The sequence below is a fragment of the Homalodisca vitripennis genome, chromosome 7, assembly GCF_021130785.1.
Source record: "Homalodisca vitripennis isolate AUS2020 chromosome 7, UT_GWSS_2.1, whole genome shotgun sequence".
Lineage (NCBI taxonomy): Eukaryota > Metazoa > Arthropoda > Insecta > Hemiptera > Cicadellidae > Homalodisca > Homalodisca vitripennis.
Window position 1 is genome coordinate 111,970,568 of NC_060213.1, and position 17,586 is coordinate 111,988,153.

Genomic DNA, 17,586 nt, shown 5'->3' on the forward strand with positions numbered 1-17,586 from the left:
AAGCCCAGATATTCAGAAATTTTCAATTGCTCTGCAATATTTCACAACCAGTAGAGATCATTCTCTAATAATTCCTATAAATTCTGATTCTAGTAATAATCCTTGGCTTTTTGTCCTATTAATTCAAACCTTATTGTAATGGTGATCAATTTCACATCTTCTGAAATCCTCATGATTAACCGAGAAGAGGTGAATCAATAATACAACAGTTTGCTAGAAAATAACCTAGAAAACACACATTTTCTAGGTTATTTCTTGCATTTCGTTGAAATATTTATATATGTGTGACTGTTTTTTACAACAACAAAAAAATATTTTAATCCAATCTTGATAATGTTATATGATTATTGGAAAAATATCAACCTTTAACAGGTGCTGTCAAGGATGAAATCCTCCACAGATAAAGTAAATAAGGTTGCTTTGAATTGGAAAGGCAAGACTTAAAAATAATAACTATAAATAGCCAATCCAGGGCAAAGATGAATTTGAAACTAAACACTTATAGAGTGTTATTTAAGATTGTCCTAAGTACAATAAACACTGTCAATAATTCTCATGTTATGAAATCTTTCATAAAACTATACACTATAAGGCACTTAATCCTTTAAGGGACTTATTCTGGAGTGTTTTCCTCACACTTCCAACAATAATGCCTCAAAACTTCAACATCATTTTGCCCAGTTTTTAGTATTGCTTTCTAGAAAAATTACACCCAACTCACCAGAGTAAGACGAGTTAAGAGACTGAATAGATATGTACAGTATTAAGAACAAGCTAGTAATGAAAACTATTTGTATTGATAAAGACAACACTAAACTGTTTAAATAATAAAGAGAGCAAGTCAGTTGCCAAGGGCGCATCTGAGGCTTCAGTGTTAGGATAGGCTAAATTTTAAAACTGCATTATATATAGGAAGTTATCTCAAATCCACAATTTTTCACAATAGAAATTTAGATTTTGGTGTCTAAATGCTAATGAGTTGTTAAAAATGTGATTATCTATTAATGCTAATTGTTTATAATTTATATCCAGCATATACTTTCTCAATACAAACTCTATATTTAATATAAATTATAATTCATCACTATAAACAGAGAATCATACGTTTTACAATTTATTATCATTGAGACATAAAAATTTAAGTTTCTAAAGTGGAAACATTTATAGATTTAAGACAACTTTCTATTTATAGCACAGTTTTAAACTTTATCCCCATGTAAAAAGCAGTGCCTGAGATGTGTGGTAGTAGCTAACTACGATGCTTTCTTAAAGGAGAAGAATCTCTAGAAATGGAAATTAAGTTTAAACTAGTGGCTCCCAGAACCTGAATCTGATCTTTCCCAAAGCACCGATCTTGAGTAAAAGTCCAATTGTGACTGATACGTAATATCCATGACTAACATAGAATCAAACAATTTGCTGTTCCACCATAATTTTATTATTATACATTCTATTACCTTTATGCATTAAATAAAATATAAAAAGTACAGCTATTATTTCTTATCATATTGAAACACTACAATGGACATTTAGTTGTGCTTTATAAAACGTCCGTAACAAGTGCTGAGCTGTTATATGGATATTTTTGCCATCCATAAAAATATTGGGATTGAAATATATATGTTATTGGTTCTGTTATGCATATTACATGTTTAGTAAATGGTTAGTTCATAAAACACATTACTTATTTAGAAAACAATCCAAATTAAATCTTTTTATGGCTTATTGAAAATGAAAACTCCATCTAGGTAAGCACTAAACTGTTTAGATATTACAGCTGTAATAGAGTAAATCACTGCCACGTGGTGTTAGGTCTCTGGCGTGGTGTGGAGCATGACATGGAAGAACAAGGAGTGTTGCGAGGAGTACTAGGACGGAACACAAAACTTGGAGTGGGAGGAACTGGAACAGAGTAAATCACTGCCACGTGGTGTTAGGTCTATGACGTGGTGTGGAGCATGACATGGATGAACAAGGAGTGTTGCGAGGAGTACTAGGACGGAACACAAAACTTGGAGTGGGAGGAACTGGAACAGAGTAAATCACTGCCACGTGGTGTTAGGTCTATGACGTGGTGTGGAGCATGACATGGATGAACAAGGAGTGTTGCGAGGAGTACTAGGACGGAATACAAAACTTGGAGTGGGAGGAACTGGAACAGAGTAAATCACTGCCACGTGGTGTTAGGTCTATGACGTGGTGTGGAGCATGACATGGATGAACAAGGAGTGTTGCGAGGAGTACTAGGACAGAATACAAAACTTGGAGTGGGAGGAACTGGAACAGAGTAAATCACTGCCACGTGGTGTTAGGTCTCTGGCGTGGTGTGGAACATGACATGGATGAACAAGGAGTGTTGCGAGGAGTACTAGGACGGAATACCAAACTTGGAGTGGGAGGAACTGGAACAGATGTAGTTGCTAACATTAGTCATTCAAATTTGGTTACCTGCATCATTGTACTGTGAAGCAAGTTCAATTGTTCAAAAACATGCAAAATCATTAAAATCACAATTTTTTGTTTAAAGTTACTGATTAGCATAATATATATTTTCAAACTGTTATTTGTTTCTGACTGATTTAAATTCGCGATACCATGACTTACGTCATTTTCAAGTACCTATATAGTTGTAACATTAATTAACATTAAAGCTCGGATACTAGTGATGGGCAAATCAAGAATTATTGAATCTCGAGCCAAATTCTGAATTCAGTTCTCTATTCTCGAATGTCGAATCCTATCTTTTTAACCTAATTATGATTCAAACAAAATCATCACCAATCCAATTTTTGTCATTTTTAAACATCTGGAGATTGTCTGGTAATACAAAAATTAATCCAATAATATAACTGTATTGTAAAGCAATTTGTATAGGTTAAGAGAAATAGCTATAACTATTTAATAGACAAGATGATATAATAGATTACAATATGGGCTTTCAAAATATATGCTTGTAATCTGCAAATTATATGGGTATGAATTGATCACTAATTAAATGCATTTTAAACATCAAATGTTTGAAAAATTTCAAACCATCCCTTGTTATAATATATTAAAATACACTACATAATGTATTTTATACAAAAAATATTAAAGCAACTAGAAAATTTGTGAAACAAAAATCAGCTTCTGAATCTGTATATATTTATACGCAGCAGATACATGGCATTGTAGAAACATAGACATACAAAACAGAAACTGCAAGTAAAATATTATTTACAAAACACAATAATTTGGTTATTAGCTCATCTATCTACAGTTTTCATAAAAAAACAACGTAATTTGCGTACTGCCGATCAGCTGTTGTCCAAAAATAAACACAGCAGATTCGCGCCATTCATATAGAAAAAACTAACTCTAAGCTAAATATTTTTCATAAGAGTACGCCAAAACCACGTATTAGTAATCAGTAATCTGTTAAAACAGATTCAAATGTTGGATTTTCGTTGAAAATTCTGTGTTTTAGGGATTCGAGATTCGGCTTTACCCATCACTATCGGATACCAAATTAAGGTAGAAATATTTGAGTTTTTACTTACAATTTTCAAAATATTCAGCTCTTTCATATAGACTATTAATAAGTTTATATTTTCTGTCCATAATCCTTGGATTAAAGCCATGTTTGGATATTCTAGATATTCAGCTCTATCTGGAAGATTATTCCTGCTGAAATTTTCAATCAAACTGTTCCAGCTAATATTATTAGCACTCAATCCTAGATAAGAGTCAATATTTTCCGCTATCACTCCTTGGAATATTCAAATCCATTTGGCAAATTATTCTGGTTGATATATACAGCCCTTAATCCTTTGACTATTGACAAAACGATTTTGTTAGTGGAATAACTAAGAGTGTCAACCATTACTTGCTGAGGAGCCATGAGGTTAAAACCAGTCATGAGTTTGTATGAAATATTGGTATTGATTAAATTAGTTTATTCCAATAAGGTTAATATTCTCATCATAGCACAGAGTAAGTAGAAATACATTGTAGCCATGTTCTACCAATGTAAGGAAACATGTCAAAGCAACTGTCTAATTAATTGCTGGTGGGACTGAATAACCAAACTAGTTGTTGTTGTTGGTATTTAACATACGATTAGAAAGTTTCTTATTTCATTTATCTTTATAAATAAAATGTATACCCCCTGAACTTTCCTATTTTTTTCCTAAATTATTGTACAACAAAGAAGTTAGGTTGTCAGTTTCTAATTAATTTATAACTTTAGATGTGAGCTGGATTATTACCTGGTTCTCTGTTCATTAGAAATGACCGCTCTTTGAAGATCGGTGGTTCTGTATTTAAAGCTTCTGTGTCCTTGGTTATCATTGAGGCCACATTCTGATGTCGGAGACTGTCATATCTGGACTGAAATATAGACATACTTACTGATGATCGATACCAGTAATACATGTATTGTAAATAACATTTATTAGCCTTCCAAGAGAGAGAATAGGAAACTGGAATAGACATTAACAGGATCTCCCATCACCTCAAATATTTTAAAATCCTTCTAGCACAGGTAACTCAAGTCCTTCGTTATTCACATAGATGTACAAGTGGTGTAGCAGGCCATCTTTCATACTTCTACTAACCATGTATGAAAACCAATCAGACACTACATATACTAGAAGTGGAAATATTAGAGAAAATAGCTTTTTTAAACACAAAACTTGACAGCCTGGATGCCAGCTATCCTGGACAGTTGGAAGATTACCTCAGTAAGAAGTTAAAGCCTCTAGACAGATTAAGTCCATCAGCAACATCGAAGTAACCCCAACAGCCTTCTTTGCACTCTTTGAATCAAATGTGAGTTATGGACTGGTTGTTTGGAGTGGCACCTGCTCTATGAACTTAAAAAGAATTTTGACTCTTCAAAAAAAGCCAATACAAAACTAACTGGAATTCAACCATTTTAAAGTTGCAGGAATGCCTACAAGACACTTAATATGTTAATAGTAGTTGGCTTTTATATCTGTGAGATGGTTTTGTATTTCAACCACAAGGACCAACAAAGATTTTACAACATACAAAACCACAACATCAGCAATGCATCAATTAACCCCTTCCGAGACAATTACCTCACGCTGTATGAAAAAACAAACATATATGAAAAATAAAATACACAACTACCTATCCCCAGACTTGAGATTCAAGGAAGGATTAGGCCTGGTCTGTTAAACTCTACTACCTACTGCTTCTTTGAGGCTCCTTCCTTTTATTGTTTCTTCTCATAGGAAATATCATTAGAATACCAAATTCCTTTAAAGGATGGCCTTTTTACCTTGGCCTGGTCACCTTTACATAGCTTTATGTCGTTGTGTGTGTGCTTTGTGGTATGGGTGTCAAATGAAGATTAAATAACTCTCTACACTCATTACCGACTAAACATCAGTTTATATATTTAAAAAATTAAATATATAATTCACGAAGACAAAGCTAAAGTGATGTATCATGTACATTTTTAATCTCACTTCCATTATTGACTTCTTACTTGAGAAGGAATATCTACAGGAAATCTCCGTCAAGTTTTACTGGTACAAAAGCGAACCAATGGAATTCTTTCAGCCATTAGCTTTATGAACAGCTGAAGCAAGACTATAACAAGGAGCGAACATACACAGCTATAACACCAGACACGCCTCTAGATACCAGCTGCCTTTCCACCACAGCTCATTGTATAAGAAACCATCATATTTTCATTGGAAGATGCATAATCTACTTCCAGAGTATCCGGAGCAAAAGTGGAAAAAGTCTAAACACTGCTTTAAGCGAATGGCTTATAAACCATCCATTGTACTTATTGGATGAATTTTACGAATGGAGAGATACCTACAAAATTTAAGACCACAAATTAAAAACAATTATAATTGTTTCTTTTTAATTGTATTGAAGCCATTACGATTCTATTAATTTCTGTAAATTAAGAATGTTTTGACTTTGACTTCAAATGATACAAGCCTCCTAATTTCATTACACTTAGCTTCAAACCATTTCCAAATTCTTAACTAAAATAGATGGATTACAACAAGACTAGTAACACACAACACCCAATAAAATATTGAATATTACTGACAACAGCTTTAAACGTAATTTATTGGCTACTCTGATTTTCTGGAAAAAATTGTAGCTGACCAAAATGCAATCAATATATAACTTTTTACTTAAAATATAAATTTCAATAAGTTCAATCTGTATGTATGAAATAAAATTCAAATTGAATTTAGCAAAGCCAAACCTGTAAATTACGCAGTTGACGGTCTTTCTCGTTTAGCTGGCCTTCAATATCTGTCAATGTACTTGTAAGAGTGCTCAACTCATTCTTTAAATCTAAAACAAACCATTTACAAGTTATACATTTCAGGATAGAGATTCATTATAAGTCAGCAGTACCATACATCATTAGATGCGTGTGTTGCTATACAAAAGTAAAATATATCACATGTCTGATTCTGGAATTTGTTAATCACCATAAAAATAATAGAAAATTTTCGTTTCACACCATTTTAAAACTGAATACATACAACTTATATGTTTTATGATTCATATGTTGAATAAAAAATTTACCATTTTGATTTAGATGTAACATGGCTCAATCGGGTTCTTAGTTTAGACATTTGTAACGCTGTTTCAAAAATATAATATTTGAGATTTTTTAAATTTCTTATTTGGAGATCTTTAGAACTTTCTGGGATTTTAAACATGGTATTTTCATTGGAATATTGTAATTTATTTTTTATTTTAAGAAACCTTGCACCACAGAAATTTGAAAAGATGACCACATTCAAATAAGTAAATGATGAATTTAAGGCAATATATGTTTGTTATAGTTATTGTTTTACATTTTAACGTTATTTAAATCTAGGTTATATTAATTTTAATATTTAAATTAAATAATTATATACAATTTTGGATTTTTTTAGACTTATGGCATAGTAGGTCATACTACACTTATATCGAGTTGACTTAAGTGACAAAGTCTATTGTAACATTTATGTTATTTAATAAGTTAAGTTAATAATATGTTATGCAATAAAGAATTTTAATTTTTCTTTCATATATATATATATATATATATATATATATATATATATATATATAATACATATTGCACAATCAATGGTAGAAAAATTTTGTAAAAAATATAAAGGTTTTTATTTATATTCACCTTAATATCTCTCACTGAATCCGAAATCTACACTGTATATATAAAAAATACAAAAAGTTTTAGAGTTGCTTTTTTGTTAATTCTACAAATTTGGAAACTACACTACTAATATATATATATATATATATATATATATATATATATATATTAATTTTTTAAATTTTTCCTGCTCCAACACCGCTCTGAAAATTACCGCCCTGCAGGCATATACCCAGTCAGTCCATTTGTATATAAAGAGAATATTTCCTTTATTCCAACATCAGCTTTTGAGAAAAACTAAAAATATGTACAAAAAGGTCACTAACAGGAAGTTAATCAATTGTATGCCATGTGGCCTTTATGTCAGTGGCACCTAATAAAGAACAATAAAAATATAAAACATAGGAAATAAATACATAGAGGAATACAATGGTGGAAATTAATTGTATCATATATCACTTAAGCGGTCATTTTGCCATATTGATGGAAATTTGACAAATGGCTGTGCCCTCTTTAGCAAATCACAATGCATACAGATGCATACAAGAACTCACCACCTCACTCCCTTTTGTTTCGGTAATCAGCTAAAAGGTTAAAATGAATGTGTATAACTGAAAGAGAATAATTTGAAACAACATGTTTTAAAAAGAGCAGGCCATAACACAAAATACAATATTTTACATATTTAACTCTGGAATTAGCAATAATATTTTCCAAAATAGTATGAGATTCTTTAAAAATGTTGCATGGTCTGACTAAAATAAATAATTTATCATCTTTTTAAGATGAGACTACTATACTATCTATATAAATATTATTGTTACATAAAACATTATAACTTGTTTTAAACTAAAAATTAGACATTAAAAAAGTAGTAGCATATAAATCTTTTAAATGTTGGTGCGCTCTCAGGTAAAATGAATTCTATTTCAGAGAATTCTAATTTCAGACAACAGCAAAAATATAAAAGCTTTTAAAAGTTTCAAAAAATGTTTTGTTTAATGTGCATATATGTTAATAATTTAAATGAACACATATGCTAAACACATGTTATTAAATAAATTAATAACAGTTTTTTATAGAAAAATATTTTAATTTTTTGTACAACAGGATTTTTAGATTATTCAAATATAAAGAAACATAAAACTTTAAGGTTATTAATTAAGTTTTTATACAACATACAACAATAAATTATCACTATCAACAAAAAATAAAATTATGAAATAAAAGTTGGTTCTGAAATATATTTTTTTACAGACTACTTATCTAGAAAGGGTACATATTTCAGTTCTCAAAACTATACTGTTGAAAAAAATCATGTGACTCACACAAAATTTAAATGCCATCGGCAATCAGAAATTTTAACATAAATATTGAACATTTTCCAGATAAAAATTATTTAACAGTCTTGTAGGATGTTTTATGTTTTAATATAAAATATTGTATCTCATATTTTAATTGCCAATATATTTTGTTTGAACAAAGCAATAAAAAGAGTTCATGTAAGAGTATATACTACTGTACATGTTGAATTCATTGCAAATCTATTAAAATCATGTCCGGGGTTAATTTTAGAGTAGCCATTAATCTTACATTGACTTTGCCATTATAACTTATCCTCTTACTATGTTTGAAAACGTTATGATACAATTTTTAAGATACACTTACGATTAACTCTTTTCTCCTGGGCTTGCACGTAATGCTTTATGTTCAATTCCATAGTTTCCCATTGTGTCTCCTTTTTTGCTAAACGAATTCGCAGTTGATCAGCTGCCGTTTTCTGGTACATTATTTGCATATTCATTTGGAACTCCCAAAATTGAAGAGCTTTGGACATGATTTCAAATATAACATCAGGCGAGTATCCCGCTAATATTATCTGAAAAATGTTATATTTAACTTATTAACAACTTGCAAACATCTATTGTAACAATATACTCAAAACTACGGCATATCCAGACTCCTGAGTACTGGCGAAGCGGCTTCTTCCTCCGTCAATTTCTTTGGGAATTCTTCTTTCAGGACGGATGCTTGGTTTCCTGAGAGATTGGAAGTGGTGCGTGGTGCATGAGCTACGTAGTCTCTGTTTTACAATGAATTCCTATCTGTTAAAATACCTTGATATTGTTTTGTTTGATTGTATAATTATTATCTATTGTTGGTTTCATTCGGATCTACTTGTAATATTTGTAAAATTGGTGTTGTACCGTTGAAAGAAATAAATATCAACCTCGATCATATTAATAGATCTTGAAGTAACTGGTAAACACTACTTTATTTCAATATATTTTTAAAGATCGTATTGCGTTTCTCCAGCATTTTATGATATATTGGAATATGGGTATATTAAGATACATCACCAACGGGTAATTCACCCCAGGAGGGTTCACTTCTGGCTGGTTTATAACTTCCAGTTGAACCTACACTGGACACAGCTAAAACCGATGTATCACTTACATCTGGGTAACCCTATAAATTTCCAGAAGCAGCAATCATTAACCGCAAATAATAATAAGATATTAGGGTGTAAGGGTGAATTGATAAGTGTAGTCTACTGCGGAGGTCGGCTGTTGAGTTTGTGGGACTCCGTAGGCTAAGTGTTGGAGATAGTTGCTAGCTATCCTAAATAATATAAGAACATGTCAACCCCTGCCTGCTTTTACTGCACAGACATTGGTTAATTAAAAATTACAAAAAATACAAATATAATAAATTATATATATTATATATATATATACAGGGTGATTCATGAAGTTCTCCCCCCACTTCTACAGCACATTGTACTAGTAAAAATAATGAAAAAATGTTATATAAACATAGGTCCGAAAACGCTTCGTTAGCGAGTTACAGCTAGCGAAAGATTTCGCCTGAATTCCTGGGTAAAGAGTAAAATAAAGCCATACTGAACTTTTGGAAAGGTTAATTAAGTAAGAAATATCGTGGATTCTTATGTATTTTTACCTGATAAAGCTAATAAAATAGGTTTCAGAACTGTACCTGTAGTAGTTTTTGAGGGATTCAGGGTTAAATGCAAAAAATTGGGGCACGAAACAATGTTTTTTTAAGTTTGATGTACAATAACTTTGTTAAATTGGTAATAAATACATAAAATCAACAAAAATTAATTGTAGAGAATTTAATTCTAAGAAAATTGATATAATCAAAGTCTAAAATAAAACAGAAATAAGTACCAAAAAATCGATTTTATTCAGTATAATACATTACTAGCTGTAAAGAAATACCGTACGGTATTTAGTTAAAATAAAACAAAAACAAAATGTTTGTTCCTTAATGATGAGATAAATTGAGAAAACAAGAATAACTGTTAAATAAATTCGTTTGTAAATAAAAATATCATGTTTTATTACGTTGTACTTTTTTTAATATAAATTTACATCAAATGTTCGAAAATAAATGAAGCAAACATTTTCCCATTATTGTTTACTAATCATCGAAATGCAGTTTTTTGTTTTATTAATTTCTAAGTTGGTAACGCACGAAAAACAGCTGATCAACAATGGTATTCTGTACTGTTACGTTAGAACTGTGTATTAGTGGTGTTTTGCAAGCTACAGCAGGAGATCGGGTTCTGTGAATCCTGTTATTAAATGCAATTTTTCTGTGAGTTATAATTCGATTGTTTATTCAGCGAAAAAATGCCTTACTTATTTACATCAGAGGAATAAGCTGATATGGTTTTTATTTTGGGTTACTGTAATGGTAATGCTAGAGCTGCTGTAGAAGAATATGAACTACGTTACCCTAATAGGAGGATTCCAGATACCAAAACAATTTCAGGAACTTTTCGTACTCTTCGGGAAACAGGATCACTACCAAGTACTAGAACCAATTACAGTATGAACGAGCTGTCCAACTTGATGATGATATTGTTATTAATGCTGTTCATCACAGTCCAGGTGTAAGTACACGACGTATTTCTAGGCGGATAGGAGTTTCGCAGTCAACGGTGTGGAGGTCACTTAATCGAAACAAATTTTATCCGTTTCATAAACAAAAGGTTCAACATCTATGGGGATGGTCCGCTTCGCTTGGAGTTTTGCAACTTTTTGAATATTAATAATCAACTCTACAAGCGTATTTTGTTTACGGATGAGGCACAATTCACTCGGGATGGTGTCAATAACTTGCACAATGAACACTCATGGGCAGAAGAAAATCCACATGAGGTAGTGGAACAGAACTTTCAACACCGATTTAGCGTCAATGTCTGGTGTGGCCTTTTGCACAATCGGCTGATTGGACCTTTCATATTACCTGGACGCCTAAATGCTGAGTTCTATTTGCATTTCCTTCAAGAAGAGTTCCCGCAGCTGTTAGAGAATGTTCCTTTACATCTCAGACAAAATTTGTACTTCCAGCATGACGGAGCACCTCCCCACTTTTCACGTGCCGTTTCTGCTTACTTAAATCATCAATTTCCTGGACACTGGATTGGTCGTGGAGGGCCTCACCCTTGGCCACCAAGATCACCAGATCTATCTCCATTGGATTATTGCATCTGGGGATGGATGTAAGACATTGTATACAAGACAAAAGTGAATTCTCGTGATGAATTAATTGCCCGTATTATGGATTCGGCTGTGCAGATACAGGGAAGTCCTGAAAAATTAAGAAACGCAACAAAAGCAATACACAAACGTGCTGCAAAACGTATTGATAATGATGACCTCATTTTCGAACATCTATTATAAAAAGGTGCGTACGGTTGGCCCAACCTGATTAATCTTGCTTAAAACTAGTAACTTAATGTATTATACTGAATAAAATCGATTTTTTGGTACTTATTTCTGTTTTATTTTAGACTTTGATTATATCAATTTTCTTAGAATTAAATTCTCTACAATTAATTTTTGTTGATTTTATGTATTTATTACCAATTTAACAAAGTTATTGTACATTAAACTTAAAAAAACATTGTTTCGTGCCCCAATTTTTTGCATTTAACCCTGAATCCCTCAAAAACTACTACAGGTACAGTTCTGAAACCTATTTTATTAGCTTTATCAGGTAAAAATACATAAGAATCCACGATATTTCTTACTTAATTAACCTTTCCAAAAGTTCAGTATGGCTTTATTTTACTCTTTACCCAGGAATTCAGGCGAAATCTTTCGCTAGCTGTAACTCGCTAACGAAGCGTTTTCGGACCTATGTTTATAATATAACATTTTTTCATTATTTTTACTAGTACAATGTGCTGTAGAAGTGGGGGGAGAACTTCATGAATCACCCTGTATATGACTTGTTTTTTGAGACGTTTTACATACTTTAGCCTACATTACACAGATACATACGTTACATACACCTAAATATTTTTATAAAATTGGGCCTATCACAGATTTTTAATTGTTTATTAGAAACAAAATTTTGTAACCGTAGTATGAAATAAATTTTGTGTTGTCACTCGACAGTTAGAATTTTTTCTGGCTAAGATGATATTCGAAGAAAGTAAAATGCAACTTTCTGTTAAATAATCTTCAACTGAGTACGCTGTAACACAGTGACAGTTAAAATCTACTGTTTATCTGTAAAAGTAAATATAGTTTTGTCAATGTCAATTAATAAAACCGGGTCCACTTATCATATTCTAAGCTTTGTTTTCTGTTGTTTTTTTAATTTAGTTTTTAAGCATTTTCCTTATGAAAAAACAACAAATATTGTGAAGTGGCTAAAGTAAACATTTTCTGGAATAGGTAGTTTTAAAACTATAAATAACATTAGTTTTGCTGTAGGCTAACTTACAACAACCATAATAATCATCTATCTTTCAGCCTAGAATAAACTAGAAGTTACAGGTTTATAAACAGAAGTTAAGTGGTGACTGATAGAAAATACAAACAAAATTAATTCGTCATGTAAACAGAAGATTTTTTCACATACCGCTTTTGATTCCTCAGGAGGATTTATATTTGCACTAACAAGGTCATAAGAACCATCTAAGATAGTATTACAAGCAGGGCATCTTCTAGCTAAGCCTTCACCGGGAATTATATGATTACTGCAAAACACATGGGAACACCGGGTAACCAAAGCTGAGTTAACTACTGGAAGCTTACACTTCGGAAAATGGCATTTTAAACTATATTCCGTCATTACATAACAAAATGTTCTCTACCTAGTGCTAATTTCACTTTTATTTTTAATGAAATTCAAATAGTCCAGGCAGTTCCAAAGTTGCGCTTCTGTCTAAATAAAATCTTCCGGAAAGAAAACAACACAACCTATTAGCAGTGTTTCCACTCCATTGTCCTCTCTAGAAATTCCCTCGCTCAAACCAATTTATATTTGCCTGATTACTCTCTGGCAAATTCAATTTTCTCTTTATGATACCATCAGAATAACAGTCAATCATTAAAGATCGCTCGTTACGTACAAGTCTGTTTTAGGAGAACACTAAAAAAGCTTAATAGAATATGTTACCGTATTGTTCTGCAATTTATGGCGTATTATAATATACATCATTCAAAGTTAGCCAAATTTCATTGTATAATTAGTAAGAAAGAATAAAACTCTGGTAAAACTATAAATGCATATGGCGAGTAACAGTCTATAAATCCTACGACGAGAAGTACAATATGAAAGACATTCTGCTACCGCATTAAAAATCAAAGACGCAAAGAGCCTACTGAATAAAAGATTAAATTCCAAATCTCATTTCGTTTTTAATTCCATTATCTGTAATGACTCAGGCTAGAACAGCTAAGGGCAATAATAACGGATAACACAAGATATCCACGGTAGTGATGGTTAGAATCGGGAATCAAGTCTTTATTACTTGAAGGCAACATAGGTGAAGCATGTATGTTCAATAATTCTCAACAGTATAAATAACTAAAATAATTATACTAGCTGTCTGACATAAAAGATGATGTTTTGTATGAGTAAAGTCATTAGTGAAAGCTTCTGCAGCACGTTCAAGATTAATAACCGTCTCAATTTCTATTAAGCAAATATGATTTTAAAATATTTATAGCCGAATTATTAATCCCTTAAATTTTAAAGTGTGAATTAAAATGCTTAGACACAGTCAAAGCCTTTGCTGAGATCAAATATATACTCCCTATTTTCAAAATCACTTATGATGTCTCGAACCATTGCATTATTAAATACGTCCACAGATGAGAGCTATCTCTTCTTAACTCCTGCCCAGTCGTTTTGTCACCACCGCGGTATGTATCTGATAGTTCACGCGCGATTGTGTTCTAAGTTTTTATTGTCCGTTATTTATATGCAACAACAGTTTTGTGTGTGTTTCGTTAGGTTGTGTTTTAATATTTATATTTGTATTCTAACAACATTAGTGAACTATCCATTTTTTTCTGGTGGTCTGATGATGAAGCAATACATTTTTTGAAACATATGTCACAATGAGACGAAAAACGAATATTCTGGATTGATGACAGAAGGCAAGTACTCTACTATAAATTAAATTGCTTTATACTCATTCTTGGATTTTTTTTAACACGAAAGAGTTCTCTTTGGCGTGTTTACAAATAATGAATGACATAGAATCCTAGGTTATTTCTTTAACCCATCCACAGTCTTTGTTCCAGGATGTCCTTATTTTATTCTATGAATCTTGCAGACCTTCAGTTAAACATTCTAAATATACTGATCAAAAGCTTCGTCAAATGCTTCCTTTTAGTCTTCATCAAACACATCCATCTATTGACTGCCAATACACACTTTTTAGCCAGTGGTGATGACTTGTTCCCGTAAGCACGCGTATCGCTCGGATAGTACAGTGGCGGTCACGGATGACTGTTTAGGTGTTTAACATTAATGTCCATACAGGCTCCGGAAACGACATGGCGGGGAGATATTTCCCTAAGGTATTGGTTATGCCTCTGAAGAAGACAGCCTCGCTGTCGAAAGGCCTCACAAAACTATAAAAAGTCTTAAATATTGGTTTTATGTTTTTCATCTAAGTTAAAAGTGGCCAATATAAGCTCCATCTATAGCATCTACAGCATAATTACAAGGTTTGGAGCACTACGCATCGGGTAACAGACATCATTGAGGCTGTATATAAAATTGTATTTTTATAGCCCATTTCATTCTCAAGATATCTTGCGAATAGATAGACAAATATAGAAAATAGAATATGTTTACAGCCCCTGGTGCGCCAAAAGAAATATTGTGCCTGCCTACTGAGTTGAATGATGCTCAGCCAAATTCTATGGTCGGACATGGACCATCATAGAACTCATTCTTGTCTGAGTAGAAATAGTTTTATAAACCATTTAATAAAGTATACATATATGTAATCTTCTTCAGATTTCGTGCGACATAATACATTCACATTTTTGTTAATTGTGTTAGATTTTACAGCAGTGTTTTAATAATAACAGTTGGATGATGTAGAAACTGTACTACAACGCAAGGGTGCGCCAAAATTATATTTTGTAACAGACGTTTAACACCAACTTCCAAGTGTATTATAAATTTTACTGCATGAATAAGTTACATAATATGCTAATATGTCACACGTTAAAATGTCATATGATTATATTAAGCGTTTTAACAATTAATTGATTTATTTCGGCATTTTCTCGTTGCCATCATGGTTATCCTCCTCATAAGACCGACGTAAGAATATTACGTAACGCATTGCCTAATTACACGGAGTGACATGCACCATGTTCAAACTCAGTGTTTATTTATTTCAACGGCAATCGCCAATTTTATACAAAATAACAAAAAAATAATTATGGACAAGATGTACTAAAGTTTTCTTAGGAGCTAATAAGACAGAGAGTAAATAGTAACATATAACAAGGAGGCATGACCAGCAAACAACACAGGTAACAACTGTACAAGACTGGAAATTGTAAGGCTAGTAAACACTGTATAGCAATATGACATAGAACATAGAGCCTAATGAGAGCCATTTAAATAAGAAATAACAACAATTAATTAAATACTATAAAGGAAAAACAGTAAATAAACTATATAAGAAGGACTAACATTAGTAAAGAATCTAAGATAACAGTAGCATAAACTAGAGTGGGATTGAGTTAACAGTGTATAGGGCTGCAGTTTTTATAATAACTAAGAAATAAACTATATATATATATATATATATATATATATATATATATATATATATATATATATATATATATATATATATATATACTAACAACAATAAAAATATCAGGTAACAATAACAAGAATAGAGATTAAACAGTGAATATAGCTACTATTTCAATTGATACAACTAACAGAAGACTATAAATACCATAACAAATAAATATACAATAAACAACAACGAAAAGAACTTAAAACAGAAACTGAAGAGGAGGCACTGGCACTATAATTAGGGGAGCCGACGGCCCCAGCATTAGGTAACGTCACAGAGAGCAATCACCTTCCTTCTGAACGATGGTGCGGAATCGTGGAAGAAATCCAGATGAGTTGAAGCCACCCCACCTGCGCGCATGAGACGAGACATGCCGCTAAAGCGAGAATAGTTGGTGGTATTGAAGCGTCTGCGGAAGATTGTCATTCAGTGCAGACCTCTTGTAACACAAATGTCAATGGAGCTGAGCAGTTCCGGGCAGTCAACGAGGCCATTTAAAAGCTTGAACAAGAACAGGAGATCAGCGTGGTGGCGACGAAGATGTAGTGGGAGAAGGCCAAAATGACTCTCGACATCAGAGACAGGTGTAGTGCGGTAGCTGAACCCCAGTCTTGGACCAAGCATCCTGATGAAACGGTTCTGAACATGTTGTAGCTGTTCCTTGTGATTTAGTTGGTAAGGGGACCATATAACGGAACCATACTCCAGGATTGGGCGCACCAAAGATTTAAAAAGACTAACAATGGACTGAGGTGAGTTGAAGCTTCTTGTAGATCTAAATATGAAACCCAATAGAGAGCTAGCTCTTGAAACATCATGTGCAATGTGCTCCGAAGGACTAAGTGAAGGAGTCATTATTACACCTAAATCCCTTATTTTGTGGACCCTACGCAGGACACAATCGTGTAAGATATAATTATGTTGAAGGGCTCCTGCACCACGCTTGAAAGAAACTACGACACATTTCTGGACATTAAGCTCCATGGAGTTGTTCTGACACCAGTTGCCAATATTTATTAGGGATTGATGCAGGGCAGCGGTACCAAACGGAGTGGAGACATCACCGAAAACTTTAATATCATCGGCAAACATCAAAAATCTTGTTTTCTATATATAAATGAAGCTTCATACAACATGTTTAGTCTATAAATCAGTTCGTTTTTAATATATCGTATAGATGGGTAAACAGACAAATAAATGTTCTTAAGCTCTTCGAGTGACAGGTTTCGCTAATGCCCAGCCAACTATTTATGTTTCAAAAGGTTGGTTTTAGTTTGTCAAGCTAGAAAAATATTATCTCAGAAACAAACTAACATTTTGTGTTTTATTCTTTTGA

At 32.4% G+C, this 17,586-nt stretch overlaps 2 protein-coding genes across 4 annotated transcripts; both read right to left on the bottom strand.

Annotated features, from left to right (window-relative positions):
- Positions 1–1,420: 1,420 nt before the first annotated feature.
- Positions 1,421–13,388, bottom strand: LOC124366207 (E3 ubiquitin-protein ligase CCNB1IP1-like). 3 transcript variants are annotated; one of them, XM_046822581.1, is made up of 5 exons: positions 13,049–13,388; positions 8,816–9,026; positions 6,239–6,330; positions 4,248–4,368; positions 1,421–1,902 (listed from the first exon to the last, which is right to left on the bottom strand). In XM_046822581.1, exons 1-5 carry the CDS (start codon positions 13,259–13,261, stop codon positions 1,793–1,795), a joined length of 747 nt encoding a protein of 248 aa, XP_046678537.1. In that variant the 5' UTR covers positions 13,262–13,388; the 3' UTR covers positions 1,421–1,792. The 3 variants fall into 3 exon arrangements, with proteins under 3 accessions (XP_046678537.1, XP_046678538.1, XP_046678535.1); XM_046822582.1 differs by lacking the exon at positions 1,421–1,902 and adding an exon at positions 2,028–2,152; XM_046822579.1 differs by lacking the exon at positions 1,421–1,902 and adding an exon at positions 2,162–2,402.
- Positions 13,389–16,676: 3,288 nt separating this feature from the next.
- On the bottom strand, positions 16,677–17,342 carry LOC124366843. The gene has a single exon (XM_046823443.1). It carries the CDS (start codon positions 17,340–17,342, stop codon positions 16,677–16,679), a length of 666 nt encoding a protein of 221 aa, XP_046679399.1.
- Between the last annotated feature and the right edge of the window lie 244 nt (positions 17,343–17,586).

Coding starts and splice junctions, on each gene's coding strand:
- LOC124366843 (XM_046823443.1), bottom strand. CDS start 17,342: ATGTTTGCCGATGATATTAAAGTTTTCGGTGATGTCTCCACTCCGTTT.
- LOC124366207 (XM_046822581.1), bottom strand. CDS start 13,261: ATGACGGAATATAGTTTAAAATGCCATTTTCCGAAGTGTAAGCTTCCA. Junction 9,027..13,048: donor CTCCTGAGGAATCAAAAGCG/GTATGTGAAAAA, acceptor AACATTTTTCAG/ATAATATTAGCGGGATACTC. Junction 4,369..6,238: donor GTCAACTGCGTAATTTACAG/GTTTGGCTTTGC, acceptor TCTATATTTCAG/TCCAGATATGACAGTCTCCG.